Genomic DNA, 15,688 nt, shown 5'->3' with positions numbered 1-15,688 from the left:
GTTTTATGCATTCTGGTAATTGTTTTATTAGTTTAGGTCTAGTTTGATCGATCGTTTCTTTTTTGTTGACACTATCATGATTTTAGGTTTCATGACACAGTAACACGTTCACCATCACTCAGTAATAAAAACAACCTAATCTTTAACACATTATTTTCTTTAACCAAATAGTTAATTACTATATTAAAAAGACTTACACCTTTAGAATTATGTAAATAGAAAAAGAGCAATGCTTAATTGGTTCCTCATGTTTGAGGACCAACCTTGTTCTCATAGCCAATTAATTGAGCTCCACCATGAGTGATAGTTTTGGTCTAATTGGATTCTGTTTTGTCAATGACAATATTTTAATTTGGTTTTTATATTTCTCTACATACTGATATCTTAATATATGTGAAGAAATTGCATACATTGATTTTAATTATTATTTTAATTTTCATAATACAATTTCTGACCAAATGCCACAAAATAAAAAACAAAATATTTTTTTCTTTGTTTTCTTTTTAAACTAAAGGTGGCATTATATCAATACAACATCATAGAGTCTATAGCAGAGTCTTAGGGATATTGCATAATTTGACCATTGATAAACTTGAATATTTAATATTTAATCAATTAGGCTGATTTTTTTTAAAAAAAATAAAGCTGGCATTGAATATATGCCTTTCTTAATTTATGCTTAGGATTTTTTGTCCGAGGCCTTCACAATCATTTCAAAGGCGGTTTTCATGCATGACTTGAACTTTTGTGGATCTATAAGGCCCTTTTCCATTTTGAAGGCAACCCTCACCTTTCCCATATAACTTACAATTGTTACGTCTAGACCCTGCAAACACATTAAAACCATATGTTATCATAATACTAATGGCTAAATGTTAGGAAAATAAATTAAAATTAAATATCAAGATTGAAAGTTACACAAGAAGAAAATTGATTTTAACAAAATTCATTAATTTACTATTATATACTAAAAGCTTAACATTATATCAAGATATTTTCATTTAATTAACTGTAAAATATCTGTCACAATTAAAAATGCTTTCAATACAAAATTTGACTATTATGTGTAAATATATTGAGCTTCCGTTAAGGATTCCTAACATAATTTTATTTAAGAGATATTTCATAGAGTCCATTTCATACTGTATATAAACAATCTGAACCGTGTATTTTTTAAGTTTTTGATATTTTTCTTCTTCTTAATTTACTCATTTCGTGTAGAGTTTATAGAGTAGCTCTTCGAAGGTTTTAGCCTAGTGCTCAAACTAGGGTGTGTGAAAATAATATGCAACACTTGCCATGACTAACTAGAATAATTATGATTTGTTCAAGTTTATTGGCAATTGACTGAGATTTCCATCTGCAGGTGCGGAAAGAACTTGAAGGATAAGATCAAAATTTTATTGCTTTTTTATTAATGGACTTTCTTGTTATTTGAATGATGGTTACTGACTTGTGGCAACCCTCTTAGGAATTGTTTCTTTGAACATTCTGGTTTTAATTTGTTTTATTGTAGACCACAATGAGGGGGTATGCCAGGTTGAGTGTCCAAACCTTAAATCCCCATGCCCAAATGTTGACAATGGTGGTAATTAAGACAGATAAAGAGGAAGGTTATCTACCTAAAAAAACTGAAATGCCCTCCCACCTTGGATTCACGTGTTACTTTTAACGATTAAATGAACAAAATATTTGGCATGTTCTTAATACTGTTTTAATTAATAAATATAGTGACAAAATTGACAAGATTAAAAATACGAAAATGAAATTTGACTCAAATTAAAGGGGATGAAAAGTGAAATTTGGTCTCTAATTAAGAATAACAATTTCTGACATACCTCAGGTGAACCAAAGATCAAGAAGTATAAGCCCTTAACTGGATTATTAGCCAAAGACATTTGTTCCACAGGCCCAATCATATTTGAGACTACCATGCTCGAGTTCTTCAACGTGCTACGGATGTATTTGGCTACTGCCTGAAACACTAGCAACATATTAAAGGAAGAAACTCTGCAACTACTTTAAATGGGCCTTCTCATTGGTACTTATTTATCATTCAACTAGAGAAAATGACATAAAGTAACAAATATAAACGAGGAAATTAGGTTGAACAAAAATTATGTATTAAAGGTTAATTAGTAGTTAATTATATAGCATATATATATAGCATATATGAGGGCCCTTCCAATAAGGGATCCCTCATTTAGGGTTAAATGAGGGATCACCTTGTGGGGCCCACACGGATCGTTTTGTGTTAATCCGAACCGTTCATTTTTTACATTTTTATTGATAGATCATCCCTGCAAAAAATCAGCCAAATCGGAAATCGTTTACTCGTTCGATTAAGCGGTCAAAGTTTAGGTGTTTATAGAGGAATTTGTTGTTCGTCCATTTGTTTTAAACTTTGACCGCTTAAACAAATGGGTAAACGATTTCCGATTTGGCTGATTTTTTGCAGGGATGATCTATCAATGGAAATGTAAAAAATGGACGGTTCAGATTAACACAAAACGACTCGTGTGGGCCCCACAAGGTGATCCCTCATTTAACACTAAATGAGGGATCCCTTATTGGAAGGGCTATATATATATATATATATATATATAGTGCCTAGCTAATGTTATATTATAGTGTGAACTCACCTCATGGCCTCCAAATTTGTTGAGTATCTCCAAGAACATACTAGTGAGATAAATACCCAAAGAATTTCTTTTCCTTTTAATTATTTTCTGTGCCTTCCAAACAAAGTCAAGCGGATTTGAGAAATCAGTAGTGAACTTGGGTATGTCTACTTGCAAGAGTGTGAAGCGATTCCCCCATGACATCTTGCTGTTGGGTTTCATCATCTCCTGGATTGAAGTGTAATCCACCATCATCCTTGTGCTGAGCACAACCACAGCTGTGCCTTGTGCTTTGCTTGAACTTTGGTCAATCTCTTGCATGTAAAGTCGAGTGCCAAGGAAGATCATCCCAGTAAGAACATCATTTACCGTCTGTGATGGATATACAATAAGTAAATTACCTTACATAATGAATGAATAAGAAAATAAAAAACTATATATGAATGGCTAATTAATTGGTACCTAATAACGTACATATATATAGGGCACACACAAGTCTCACAACAGCTATATTGTCCTAATATATATTGAAAATTGAAATTAGTTGATGCGGGAGCATCGCTCAGCCCCGAGGGTGGGCCTATATATATGGATCTAGGTCTCGTGGAGACCTGGGCCAGTCCGTAAGGGCAGAAGCCCGTACGAGTAATTTTAGAGACTGCGCTTTTGAGTCTGGTCCTGAGTGATTTATATATAGGAATAAGTTGCGCCTCTTCTAACAGCTATAACTTTTGAAAGGATTGGTTGCACATGTTCTATACATCATTAGTAAATATTGAGACTTGTAAATTACTGAAACCAACAAAAACATATAAATAAATAAATATATATATATCAATATTAGATAAACAAAAAACTTACAACATGCATGTGTATGTGTATGTTAAACATAGTGAGGCACGAGGTATCTGCTCCCCATTGTGTAGGGGCTGTCTTAAGGCTGTGGTTGGAAAAGAGTTATGCATTCATAAAACTTTTTTTATACTTAATTAGCAAGACTCTTAAAAAAAAAAAGAACTCACTATTTTGAGTCATAAATTTGGACAAAGTTTTATTTATATCTCAGCCTGGGCGAGGCTGAATATTTAAGCGTTTGAACCATATTTAGAACTCTTAATTGGAAGCATTCCCTTTTATAATATATTAGAGATATATATAATAAAACAAGGCATATATATGAGAGGCCTCGAACAAAATTATATATTTTAGTAGTTGATTAATTATCTTACGTACGTACCACTCCAAGCTTGGTCTTGATTAATTTGATTTGATCAAGAGAGAAGGTCATGGTTGATACTGTAATGGGCTTAAATTCAATTCCATCATTCCCAGACCTGATTGGTGTTAGATCATCTTCATCCATAATGCCCGACGAAAAATCTGCTATGGTGTTGAAGATCGTCGAGAACACTTTGGTCACAAAATTTTCACTCTTTGGCTCCGAACGTTTTCGCGAAGGAAAAGTTAGGGGAAGAGAAGTGTCGTCGGCTCTTTTTAGACAAGAAAGAAGAGCACTCATGAGAGAGAAGCCATCACCTAAGGCATGGTGAAGCTTGAATATTAAATTACAAGTTGCATTGCTAGTTGGGTACTTGATGATGTGAATTTCCCATAGTGGTTTGTGTTGTGGTAATCTTTCTACTGCTAGATTTGATATGTAGTCATCAAAATACTTGTCATATGATTCAGGGGACAGGCTGGGAGGGAAAATAGGGATGTAAACATGTTCTTCAAGCTTCACTTCAACCCTTTTCCACTTTTTCTCTCCATTACTTTCAACCTGCAACAGTTTTCAAATTTGTTATTAGTTCTTGAAGCTTTCCAAATTTGGTTTCTCCGTGATAAATACATCATGTGTACATATATATATATATGTGTGTGTGTGTGTGTGTGTGTGTGTGTGTGTGAGTGTAAAATATTCCTTTGGAAAGTTACCATGATAGAGGAGAAGCGGGCGCTGATGGGGAGGAAGACATTGTTAAGCAAAGACATGATTTGAGACTCATCGATTGGAACCTCAATTTCCAGAACACAAAGATTTGATATGGACAAGACAGAGCTATTGAAGTAGTGACCACTGGGGCTCACTGGCTCTAGTACTCCTTCATCATCATCCCCAAATTCCATCTTAATTTCTCTATCTGTATCACAATATATCGCATATGCATTGGTTATATATTATATATAGCATGATGTGAGTCACAGTACTCACTTAATGCATGTTTGTGCACCATCATATGTTAGTCGTGACTACAATGCTTCTGCTCAAGGGGCGGCATTATTTGATTTCATTTCTTTCTCATTGTGCTCATATTCAGTTGGCTGCTGCTGGGATTTTGCTCCAAGTTGCCTCATGCCTTTCTCATTGTGCTCATAATGAGTAGTTTTTTCGTAAGGTCGAGTACTAGTCTTAAAGATTTAAAAAAAATCATGGATTAACTTGAATTACACCTTATAGTTTGAGGGAGTTTATTGTAATTAACAGAAAATATATATAAAGAAAAATAGTACCGTTTAGAATAGTCCATAATTTTTTTTCGGAACATTTTTCGTAGTTTGGACATATGTTCTTCTCTTTTTTTAATATATTTTTTTGGAACATATATACTATAAAACATTTGTAAATAATCCTAGGGACTAGAAATTGCTTTGAAAGGATTAAATAACTTATATGTAAATAAGAAAATAAAAGGAAGCTAGGGAAGACTTGATCCCCAAATAGAGTATAACTAAAATAAAGCCTATGAAGAGAAAATGAGTTTGGAATCCCTCTCAAATTCTATAATGTATTCTTATTAATGAAGTTTGTTTTTCCGACAAAAAAAAAAAAAAAAGTGCTTATATTTCCACCTCCGTCTTATTTCCTCGCCCATCATTAAATTTGAAAAAAAAATATAAAAACATTATTCTCACCAGCTTCTCATTATTCCTATAATACCCTTTGAGATATCAACTCAAACACTCACTTACTAAATACTCTGCCCACCCCTGCTTAACTATCATTCCACCCACCCATCTTTTTCCAAATAGAAGAAAAAGAATCTTATACCCATCCTATAATTCATGCCTAAATGCCAAATTAAATCCTTAAGAATAATATTTAATTTCTAAATCAAAATAAATATTCAAATAGAATGAATTCTTGATCTAAAATTATAAATAAATAAATAATGTTTAGGGTATATATAGAGTAATTATACATTTTAATTATAGATGTATGAGTATCAACGTACTAAATGGTATCATCGATTTTAAGTTTTGGTGACAAAGTAGAATTAGAGTTTATGGAAAAATAATAATTATGAAAAAATATGGGTAGGTAAGATGATAGTTAAGAGTGTTTAGGTGGGTGTTTGAGTTGGTATATGATATATTAAAGGCTATTATAGAAATAATAGGAGGTAGAAAGAGTTTTTTATATTTTTTTTCAAATTTAATGGTGGCCGGGTGTAAAAATAAGGTGAGTAAGAAAATAGGACAAGAGGGTGGGAATATAAACACTAAAAAAAATGAAGTTTGTTTTTTACTTTTTTTATATTTTTTTCATGTTTTTATTAAGTTACATCTTATAAGTTAATTATTTAGGACCATGGATATAAGTCTAAATGAGAGGCATCATGCACATATATAGGTCTCTAAAAATTATTAGTAGTGCTAGACATTTCACATTTTTTTTTTCTAACTTTTCTTTCCTAACTTATATGACATTCATATATTAGATACTAAAAAATAAAACTTAAAAAAGAAAAGGAAATACCCTATACAGTAAAGTAATAACACATAAAATGAGATACAAATGTTAGAAAAAAAAGTTGGGATAATTAGCATTATTGAAAATATATATATCAACCCAGCCAATCCTATTTTAAATAGTCGTATGAATTTTCTGCAGAGCATCGAACAATCATGTCACTATTGATCAGTAACATTTTACAATTAATTAAAATAATAGTTGTATAAATAATTTTTGTTACATATTACTTGTGTAATACTAAATTACTAATACATATTTACTAAATTATCTACTAAAGGTACAATTGGAAAAATAAATCCTTTGACTTTTAAGTTTTAATCATTCTAAGTTTTACTTTCAGCGAAATCTATGTAAAAGGTGAATATAGGTAATTTGAAAAAACGTGAATGAAGTGATGATCATGAATTGAATTGATGATGTTAATTTGTAACTGTAGAGTTGATAATTAACGTAGGGAAATAATAGAACCCTAAGAAATAAAAAAAGAATGTAAGATATTATATTGATTATTGAGGGTGTCAATAGAGTCTCCTTCTTTAAACTTAAAAACAAAATCACAGAGGAAGAAGATGTACATGGCAGGGAACCAGCAAAGCCCTCAAATCAAAGCCAGGAAAGCTTTGAGACATGTGAAGCATTGTATTTAATTTTTGTAGCACGTTTTAATTTTTTGTTTTGTTTTTTTTAGAGAAGGAATTAAAAACAACCCCATGTAACATGGAAGGCAAGCAAACCAAATTTTTGTCCAATGTGTGGCCAATATTGGTAAGAGCATCGGCTATTCCATTAGCCTCTCGATAGATGTTTGTCTAGTTGATCTAATAAAATCCTACAATCATGAGTTTGGAATCCCCTTCAATTTCTCTAACGTATTCTTATTAATGAAGTTTGTTTTTTTGTTTTTTTTTTTTGGCCATGTTCTTATTTACAATATCTTGTAAGTTAATTATTTAGGGAAAGACCATGTACAAAATAGTCTATATATATATATATATATGTCGATCTCAAAAAAATGATCAACTCACTCCTATTTTAAGTAGTTGTATGAATTTTCAGTGGAACATTCAAACAATCATTGTCACTATTGATCAATATATGACATCCTACAATTAATCAAAATAATAGTTGTTTAGATGGTTCTTATTATATATTAATTCTGTAATATGGTTTTCGTCTCTTTTTTTTGCCATTATACCTAGATACATCAGCATTTTGCAGTCTATGTGGGCCATGTCAGCGCCACGTAGGCGTTTAATGGAGCCGTTAATGGAAAAGGAGGTATCTTAGCGCCACTTATTCCTACTAGGGATATCTTAGCGCCAATTTTTGAAGATGGTGTACCTAATTGTAAATGGACCCAAAGTTTGGGTATATAATTGCAATTAAGCCTATATATTAATACAATAATACAAGAAATATATGCACACAATTTCAAAGAAAAAATAATCATAAAACTTCAAAATTAAATCTGAGTATTATTGTACTTAGTGTTTGATATACGAAATGTTCAAATGCTCACAAAATGTTCAAATACTGAACTTAAAATTACACCAGAAAAAATTAATTTAAGAAGTGAGTTCTCTTTATCAATGTAAAGTTTGCAAAAACTTTTTAGATATCTATTAAAGGCACAATTGGAAAGAATTTCTTTGACTTTTATTTATTATGACTCCTAATTTTAACAATATTTATATAGAAAAAAAATATAGGTAATGTTCTGAAAGAACGTGAATTGAATTGATGATATGGAGTTTGCAACCAAGGACAGATCCAGGAATTGAAATTGAGGGGTGCTAGTCCGATGGGGCTTGGCGACGGCGAAGCCGCGGTGAAATTTTTTAAGAACCGGACAGGTAACTGGCTGAGGCAAGTCTCCAAGACTGAGTTTCAATTGAAGAGACAAAGCCAAGTTTAATTCGCAGCTCTAATGAGCTTTATGTGAAGAGGAGAAAGTTTTTTTTTATCTCAATAGCTACTTTCTCTGTAAGTGGGTCAATCTTGTCTTCAAACTTCTCATAGAAAACAAGCACAATGTTGACCAAAACAAACGTCGTTTTGCAAAATGAGGAACTTATTTAATTATTAGTTGTTATAGAATAATAAAATTGAACACATGCAGTTTCCACTTGAGTTGATTAATCAACTTTCTCTCCAATCTGCAGCTGCCATGTGGCCCTTCCGCACATGCTCCCAGCAACCACTTTTCTCTTTTTTTTTTTTTTCTTTTTTTTCCCTTTCCTTCCACATGCGCCTCTCTCTCTCTCTCTCTCTCTCTCTCTCTCTCTCTCTCTCTCTCTCGTTTGCCAACCTATTTTGGTCAATTAATATATTAGGACTAGACTAGCATGTACAACATTGGGGGCTAATAGGATATTTAATGTAAGCAAAACAAAAGATAGGGGGTGCTTTAGCCCTCCTAGCCCACAACGTGGATCCGTGCCGTGCCTGTAATGCAACGTACTGTAGGGTTGATAATTAATGTATGATGTATATACGTATCAATATAATATCATGTACCATTTTTTCGTGGCTTTGGCCACCCCACGTTTAATGAAAACAACATATCATGCATTGTCATATTAACGTACGGTATGGTCCAACTCCTCTTGGGCCGAAAAAACGGAAGCAGCAGCGGCAAGCCGGTCAATAGATGCTATTTAATTAGTTATCCTCTCTGGCTCCCTAACCAATTGATTTTGACATGCTATGAATTAAGAACCTTTAAATTTCTGTTTGTCTCCTAATATAGATCGAGAATGCATTATGTAACTCTGATAAAGAAGACGTTGATCCTACCTAACTATTATACTATAAATACATATATAACCTTTGCAATACCATGCATGAAATTAAGTAATAAGTTTCCAAGTTACTTTAAAGATATAAAAAACAAGAATATAATTCCATCTGGTTGTTTGCTTATACCTGATCAGCAACACTACGCACAGAAACTAAGATCGATGGAGTTGGGGGAGGAAGGAGTAGAGCTCGAGCCAGTGAGTCCTACTGGTCGGTACTTCAATAGCTCTGCTTTATCATTATCGATTCTAGGCGTTTTGGAATCTCAGATTCCAATTGATATCGATGAATCTCAAACCATGTCATTGCTTAAGAATGTCTTCCTCCCTATCAGCCCACGCTTCTCCTCTATCATGGTGCTCTTGCTCTCTCTCTCTCTCTCTCTCTCTCTCTCTCTCTCTCTCTCTCTCTCTCTCTCTCTCTCTCTCTTCTTTCTGACTTCCTAATTGAGGAGGCACTTTTGAAAGCAATATTTGTCCTAATTTTAATTTTATTTTTTCAAGAAAGACCTAACTTTTCTATGTCTTTGTTTCATATTAAGGAAATTCAAAGTTGGATAAGGGGATCGATGAAAAAGAGAAGAAAAATGAAAGAGTTGAAGGGAAGAAAAGGGGAGAAGAAAAAAAAAGAAAAAGAAGGGGAGAAGAGTAATAGTACATAAAATTAAGAGCGGGCATGGTCCAGATTGGTTTAAATTTTTTTACCCTTGCCTATTTTTTTTTTCATTTTTTTGGACATCAAAAGCCGACCAGACATTAAAACTCAACTGTAACCTATAATTATATATACAAATTGTGACACAACTGCACCTCTTGGGTGCATTTTTTAGGACTTAATTAGCTCCTTTTACCCAAAACGTACTTAAAAACTAAACCCTACCGAATAAATGACCGGCATGTTTTTTATAAAAAATAAAAAGTACATAACTAATTTGGAAACTGCAGGTTGAAAATAATGGAAATAAACAGTGGAAAAGGGTTGAAGTGAAGCTTGAAGACCATGTTCACATCCCTATCTTCCCTTCTAGCCTTTTGCCTGAATCATATGACAAGTATTTTGATGACTACATATCAAAGTTAGCCCTAGAAAGATTCCCACAAGACAAACCACTATGGGAAGTTCATGTCATCAAGTACCCAACTAGCAATGCAGCTGGTAATATAATATTCAAGTTGCACCATGCACTTGGGGATGGCTTCTCTCTCATGGGTGCTCTTCTTTCTTGTCTGCAAAGAGCTGACAATCCTTCTCTTCCCCTCACTTTTCCTTCAAGACAAGGGTCAAAGAGTGAAAATTTTGTGACTAAAATTTTCTCCACGGTCTTCAACACCATATCAGATTTCTGGTGGGGTATTTCGAAGAGTAGCATAGATGGAGATGATCCAACACCAATCAGGTCTGGGAATGATAGAATTGAGTTTCAGCCGACTACGATAACAACTATGACGTTCTCTCTTGATGAAATCAAATCAATCAAGACCAAGCTTGGAGTGGTAAGATATATTATTGATAAACTACCAAGATTTTGTTTGAAGCTCTTCATATATATGTCTTTTTTGTGATATATCTCTCAAATATTTCGTTTTTTTTTTTTTTTAATAAGTATTAACACGAGAAAAAAATTGGGGCTATTAATTGATAATTAAGAACATATGGGAAAATAGGCGGACGTTTTTAAGCTAATTTATCTCTATTGAGTTCTTCTTACTTAATTAAAAAAAATAAGGAGAAGTGCTCAAAAACAATGGTTTTTACTTTGAAGTGTTTGCGTCGAGCGTGCTCAAGTTTAGCATTCAAATGCTAGACGCTAGAGTTTGAACCCTCAGCTTGATTATTATATAGCCTTTTTCTAATTTGTTCGATAGCCTTCTTGTTTTATCTCCCTCAAAACAAGAAAATCTAGCATTAGGCCGTTTCTAGCCTTTTTCTATTTTTGATATATAGTTTGATTGTTATATAGAATAATTTTATGTTGTGTTAAACAAACAGTAAAGTCTTTGTCTTGAGAGAGGCAGTACATACTATATTAATTGAGAATGTTAAGTCTTGCATTACAATATATAATAGGGTCTAGATATTATAATTAATTAAGTATCTCTTAAATTAAAAAAATTTATAATTATAAAGGAAAACTCTTTGAATAATAATAAATGATATATTGAAATGCGTTGGGATATATATATTTGTAAAGAAATATACTTATTTAGTTACAATATATGACAGACGATAAATGATGTTGTTACTGGGATGATCTTCTTTGGCACTCGACTATACATGGAAGGGGTTAGCAAAAGCTCAAGCTCAGCACATTGCACAGCGTTGGTTCTGCTCAGCACAAGGATGGTGGGGAAGTACACTTCAATCCAAGAGATGATGAAACCCAACAGCAAGCTGCCTTGGGGGAATCGTTTCACATTCTTGCACATACCCATACCCAACTTCACTACTGATACTGCCCATTTCTCAAATAACATTGCACTTGACTTCGTCAGGAAGACACAGAAAGTAATCGCCAGGAAAAGAAATTCTTTAGCTATTCATCTCACTGGCAGGTTCTTGGAGATAATCAACAAACTTGCTGGCCATGAGGTTCGTAAATTTAGATCGAGAGTTTACACTAGCTATAATATCTAGCTAACTTTAATTTATGCACTATATATGTTATATATAAAATATCCTTAAATGGCTTCAAGTGATCCGGCCAGTATGTTCTAAGACATTTTATCTCTAATCTACAATTTCATAATCGGACCATTTATATTTTAGGACTCCTTTAAGCCCAAGAGTCATTCCTACAAAAATAAAATCAAAAATTGAAAAACTGTTTAACAATTTAGATACTACTTGCACAATTTGGACACTTAATGATTTGATTGATCTTTTACAACAAAAAAATATATATATATATATATATATCTAAATAATAGAGGATTGTGATCATTTGAATGAGATGGTCCCAAAGAGGATGTTCTCATTTTTCTTAGATGATGACATCCTCAATTGATCACTATCCTTTAATATATATGGAAAAATCCAGTCCTGCTCACCGGCTTCAGGGACAAATTTAGAGCTTCTGTGAGCATTTATTATATTAAGTGGTTGAATCTAATACAACGAGTGAATGAGTTATCCATTTAATTGATTACACATTAATTTAACGGTGATTATCCAATCAGTGCTCTCAATTGCTAAAAATTGTCTCTTAATTAGGAGCACATTTCTGTGGAAAAATGTCTTTCTAGATGTCTGATCGAATTACTGTTAACACGGATTTATTGTTGCAGTTAGTTTTGCATCTAAGTGTTCATTTTAGACAATTTAGATTTGTTATGCACTGTTATTTATTGAATATACAAAAAAACTATAAAATTAAAAAATGGTGTAGATTTAGATTCTACTATAGTCTTTAGAAGGAAAAATTATTGAGTATAACCGATAAACGGTTATGTGGTGTAACCAATCCAACGTGTAAGGGTATTAATATTAGACGTTATGTTTATATTTATAAGGTATAATATTAATAACATGTACTCATATTATAATACATAGATTAGTTATACCACGTGTCTGTGTATCGGTTATGCACAATAATTTTTCAAGAGCACATGTCATTTCGCTTTCTCACCGTTCATGATAATTGCCATAGTTGAGAGAGAGAGAGAGAGAGAGAGAGAGAGAGAGAGAGAGAGAGTGAGTGTGTGGCGGAAAGGAGAATGGATTACATAATGGGATTAATACCATTTTGCTCCCCAGACTATTACACTTGTATCAATTTGCTCCCCAGACTTCTAATTTGGAAAATTAAGAACTCTTACTTTTTCAATTTTGCCAATTGAGGTTTTTCCGTCAATTTACACATTTTTTTATCCAAATCTTTGAGGGCAAAATGGTCCCTTCCATTTAGATCTTATCATTTTTTCCTCATGCATCATTTTCTCTCTTTTATTTCTCGCTAAATTCTGGTTGATCATCTAGACATTTTAGATGAAAAATGTATAAATTGACATAATAATCTTAATTGGCAAAATTAAAAAAGTCAGGATCCTTAATTTTCTAAATTAGAAATCTAGGGAGCAAACTAATACATGTGTAATAGTCTGGAGAGCAAAATAATATTAATCCCTTACATAATAACTGCTTGTTATTACCTTATTGTTTTATTTTACAATTTTATTTTTAAAAAATATAGTTGTTTTGACTAATAAATTGCATGTGTAGGTAGAAAATGGTATTTCAGGTAAACCCATTTTTGTTGAAGCATGTAACACCAAAGAGCGTGGGTTGACTTTATAATAAAATAGCTAGCCTCTTGACATGCACTTCTTGCATGTCAATTGGCTTTAATTTCCTACTATGTATTATAAATTTCACAGTTAGAGAGAGATAAATAGAATGGTTACATAATAAATGCTGTTTTTTTTTTTTTTACATTATTATTAGTTTTTACAATTTTATTCTTAAAAGATATAGCCGTTTTGGTCTATAAAATTTGGTTAAAAAAGAATATTTCAGGTAAACTCATTTTCATATATGAAGCCTGCAACATAATAGTATAGCCAGAGATGTGCAGGCCGGGTTAGCCATTGGTTGAAATATACAGTGAGAAATTATGAAATATTGCGAAACTGGTCAAACATATATATGTACTTCCTGTGCACTATGTACTATCATCGTAGCAGTGACTAAATTCTTCCAATATTAGCAGTAATTATTTATATGCATATAAAACCACGGATAGAACACACGTACTTATATATGCATGTTAACAATAATCCGGACATCCGGATAAAAGAAATGCCATGTTCACACACCTTTAGGTATATACATGGTGAAAATTAAAAATCAAATAAAACAAACATTAAATTAAAAAACAGAGGATCTAAATTTGAATAAATTAAATATACCTTAAGTAATTAATCAAACATATATGGCTATAATTCTCAGTCATATTTAATCCAACAATATATTTTTATTTATTTTTTATAATTATCAAGAACTAGTGTGTATAAGATTTGAACTTAAGACTTCTTTCCACAAAAAAAAGAGTAAATGCCACTACTAAACCAAATGGTTATTTACATGACATAGATTTTTTCTTTTGCAATAACATGTTGCCAGGTAGCAGCCGGATACGTCCGTAGCACAATAAAGAATTCGAGCATGGTAATCACAAATATGATTGGTCCTGTGGAACAAATGGCTTTGGCTAATCACCCAATTAAAGGCATATACTTTGTGGTGGTTGGTGCACCTCAGGTATGCTGTTACATGCATATTGTTATAGACAAGGTCTCAAAACCACTTTTTAATTTGTTCAAAAAAAAAAAAAAAAAATCACTTGTTAAAATAAATTTTCAAATTAATATATATATAGTTTCCTTTATAGATATTTAGCCATTACTAAAACAACATTTCAATGGGCTTGCAGGGTCTTGACATATCAATCACGAGTTATATGGGGAAGGTTAGGGTTGCCTTCAAGACGGAAAAAGGCCTCATAGATCCACAAAAGTTCAAGTCATGCATGAAAACCGCCTTTGAGATGATCGTCAAGGCCTCGGACACAAAAACTACGTAGAGAAATTAAGAAGGGGGGCATGCACCACTATTTTAACAAGAAGAAGAAATTTAAAATTTTTTTTACTCTGCAGCATTTTAGTAAGAAATTGTAATATATATCGTGATGGGTTAACCCATGATATAGTGAAATTAATACCTTAAAACTCAAAAGAATAAATTAAAATTTAGTGAAAGTACTACATTATTTCTTTTCTTTTTTTTTGAAAGAAAATACAACATTTAAGTATGTGTGTACATGAGATATATATTGAAGCAGAGCGAGGTTTCTTGAAGAGAAATTCTATTGATACCCACCACTTTGCTTACTGCACAAGCTTATACTTTGTGGTGGTTGGTGCACCTCAGGTATGTCACATGTTATAGGCAAGGTCTCAAAATCACTCTTTTTTAACAGACCAAACCAAAAAAAAATTACTTGTTTCCGGCCACTTGTTAAAATAATTTTTCTAATAGTTTTTTTTAAAGATATTTAGCCATTGCTATAACATCATTTTAATGGGCTTGCAGGACCTTGATATTTCAATCATGAGTACGTTATATGGGAAATGTTAGGATTGTCTTCAAAACAGAAAAAGGCCTCATAGCTATAGATCCACAAAAGTTCAAGCCATGCATGAGAACCGCCTTTGAGATGATCCTCAAAGCCTCGGACACAAAAGCTACATAGCAATTAATGGGGCATACACTGAAATGGCACTACTATATTAAGAAGAAAAAATTATAAAGGTTTTTACTCTGCAGCATTTTAGTAAGAAATTGTAATATATATATATATATATACATATATACAGGCTCGATCAGGTGTGGACATTCGCACCGTGCGAACGTCTCACATTGAGCGCTCGGTGTAAGAAATTAATTCTGCACAGTGCGAACGTTCGCACATGAATAAAATTATATATGTATATACCCTTCAGGTGTGAGATTCCACATT

General features: G+C 32.5%; 2 protein-coding genes across 2 annotated transcripts; one reads left to right on the top strand and one right to left on the bottom strand.

Moving 5' to 3' along the window:
• Positions 1-630: 630 nt before the first annotated feature.
• On the bottom strand, positions 631-4,748 carry LOC147286643 (wax ester synthase/diacylglycerol acyltransferase 11-like). Its single transcript, XM_086242240.1, has 5 exons — positions 4,557-4,748; positions 3,859-4,401; positions 2,643-2,993; positions 1,839-1,976; positions 631-826 (listed from the first exon to the last, which is right to left on the bottom strand). Exons 1-5 carry the CDS (start codon positions 4,746-4,748, stop codon positions 680-682), a joined length of 1,371 nt encoding a protein of 456 aa, XP_086098366.1. The 3' UTR covers positions 631-679.
• Positions 4,749-9,232: 4,484 nt separating this feature from the next.
• LOC147286642 (wax ester synthase/diacylglycerol acyltransferase 11-like) lies at positions 9,233-15,043 on the top strand. The gene is made up of 5 exons (XM_086240566.1): positions 9,233-9,530; positions 10,119-10,667; positions 11,398-11,763; positions 14,293-14,430; positions 14,603-15,043. The coding sequence occupies exons 1-5, from the start codon at positions 9,336-9,338 to the stop codon at positions 14,750-14,752; spliced, it is 1,398 nt and encodes a 465-aa protein (XP_086096692.1). The 5' UTR covers positions 9,233-9,335; the 3' UTR covers positions 14,753-15,043.
• Positions 15,044-15,688: the final 645 nt, after the last annotated feature.

This window comes from Dryas octopetala, chromosome 4 (assembly GCF_963921425.1).
Source record: "Dryas octopetala chromosome 4, drDryOcto1.1, whole genome shotgun sequence".
Classification (NCBI taxonomy): domain Eukaryota; kingdom Viridiplantae; phylum Streptophyta; class Magnoliopsida; order Rosales; family Rosaceae; genus Dryas; species Dryas octopetala.
Note: the sequence above shows the minus strand (reverse complement) of the source record. Positions and strands in the feature narration are given on the sequence as shown.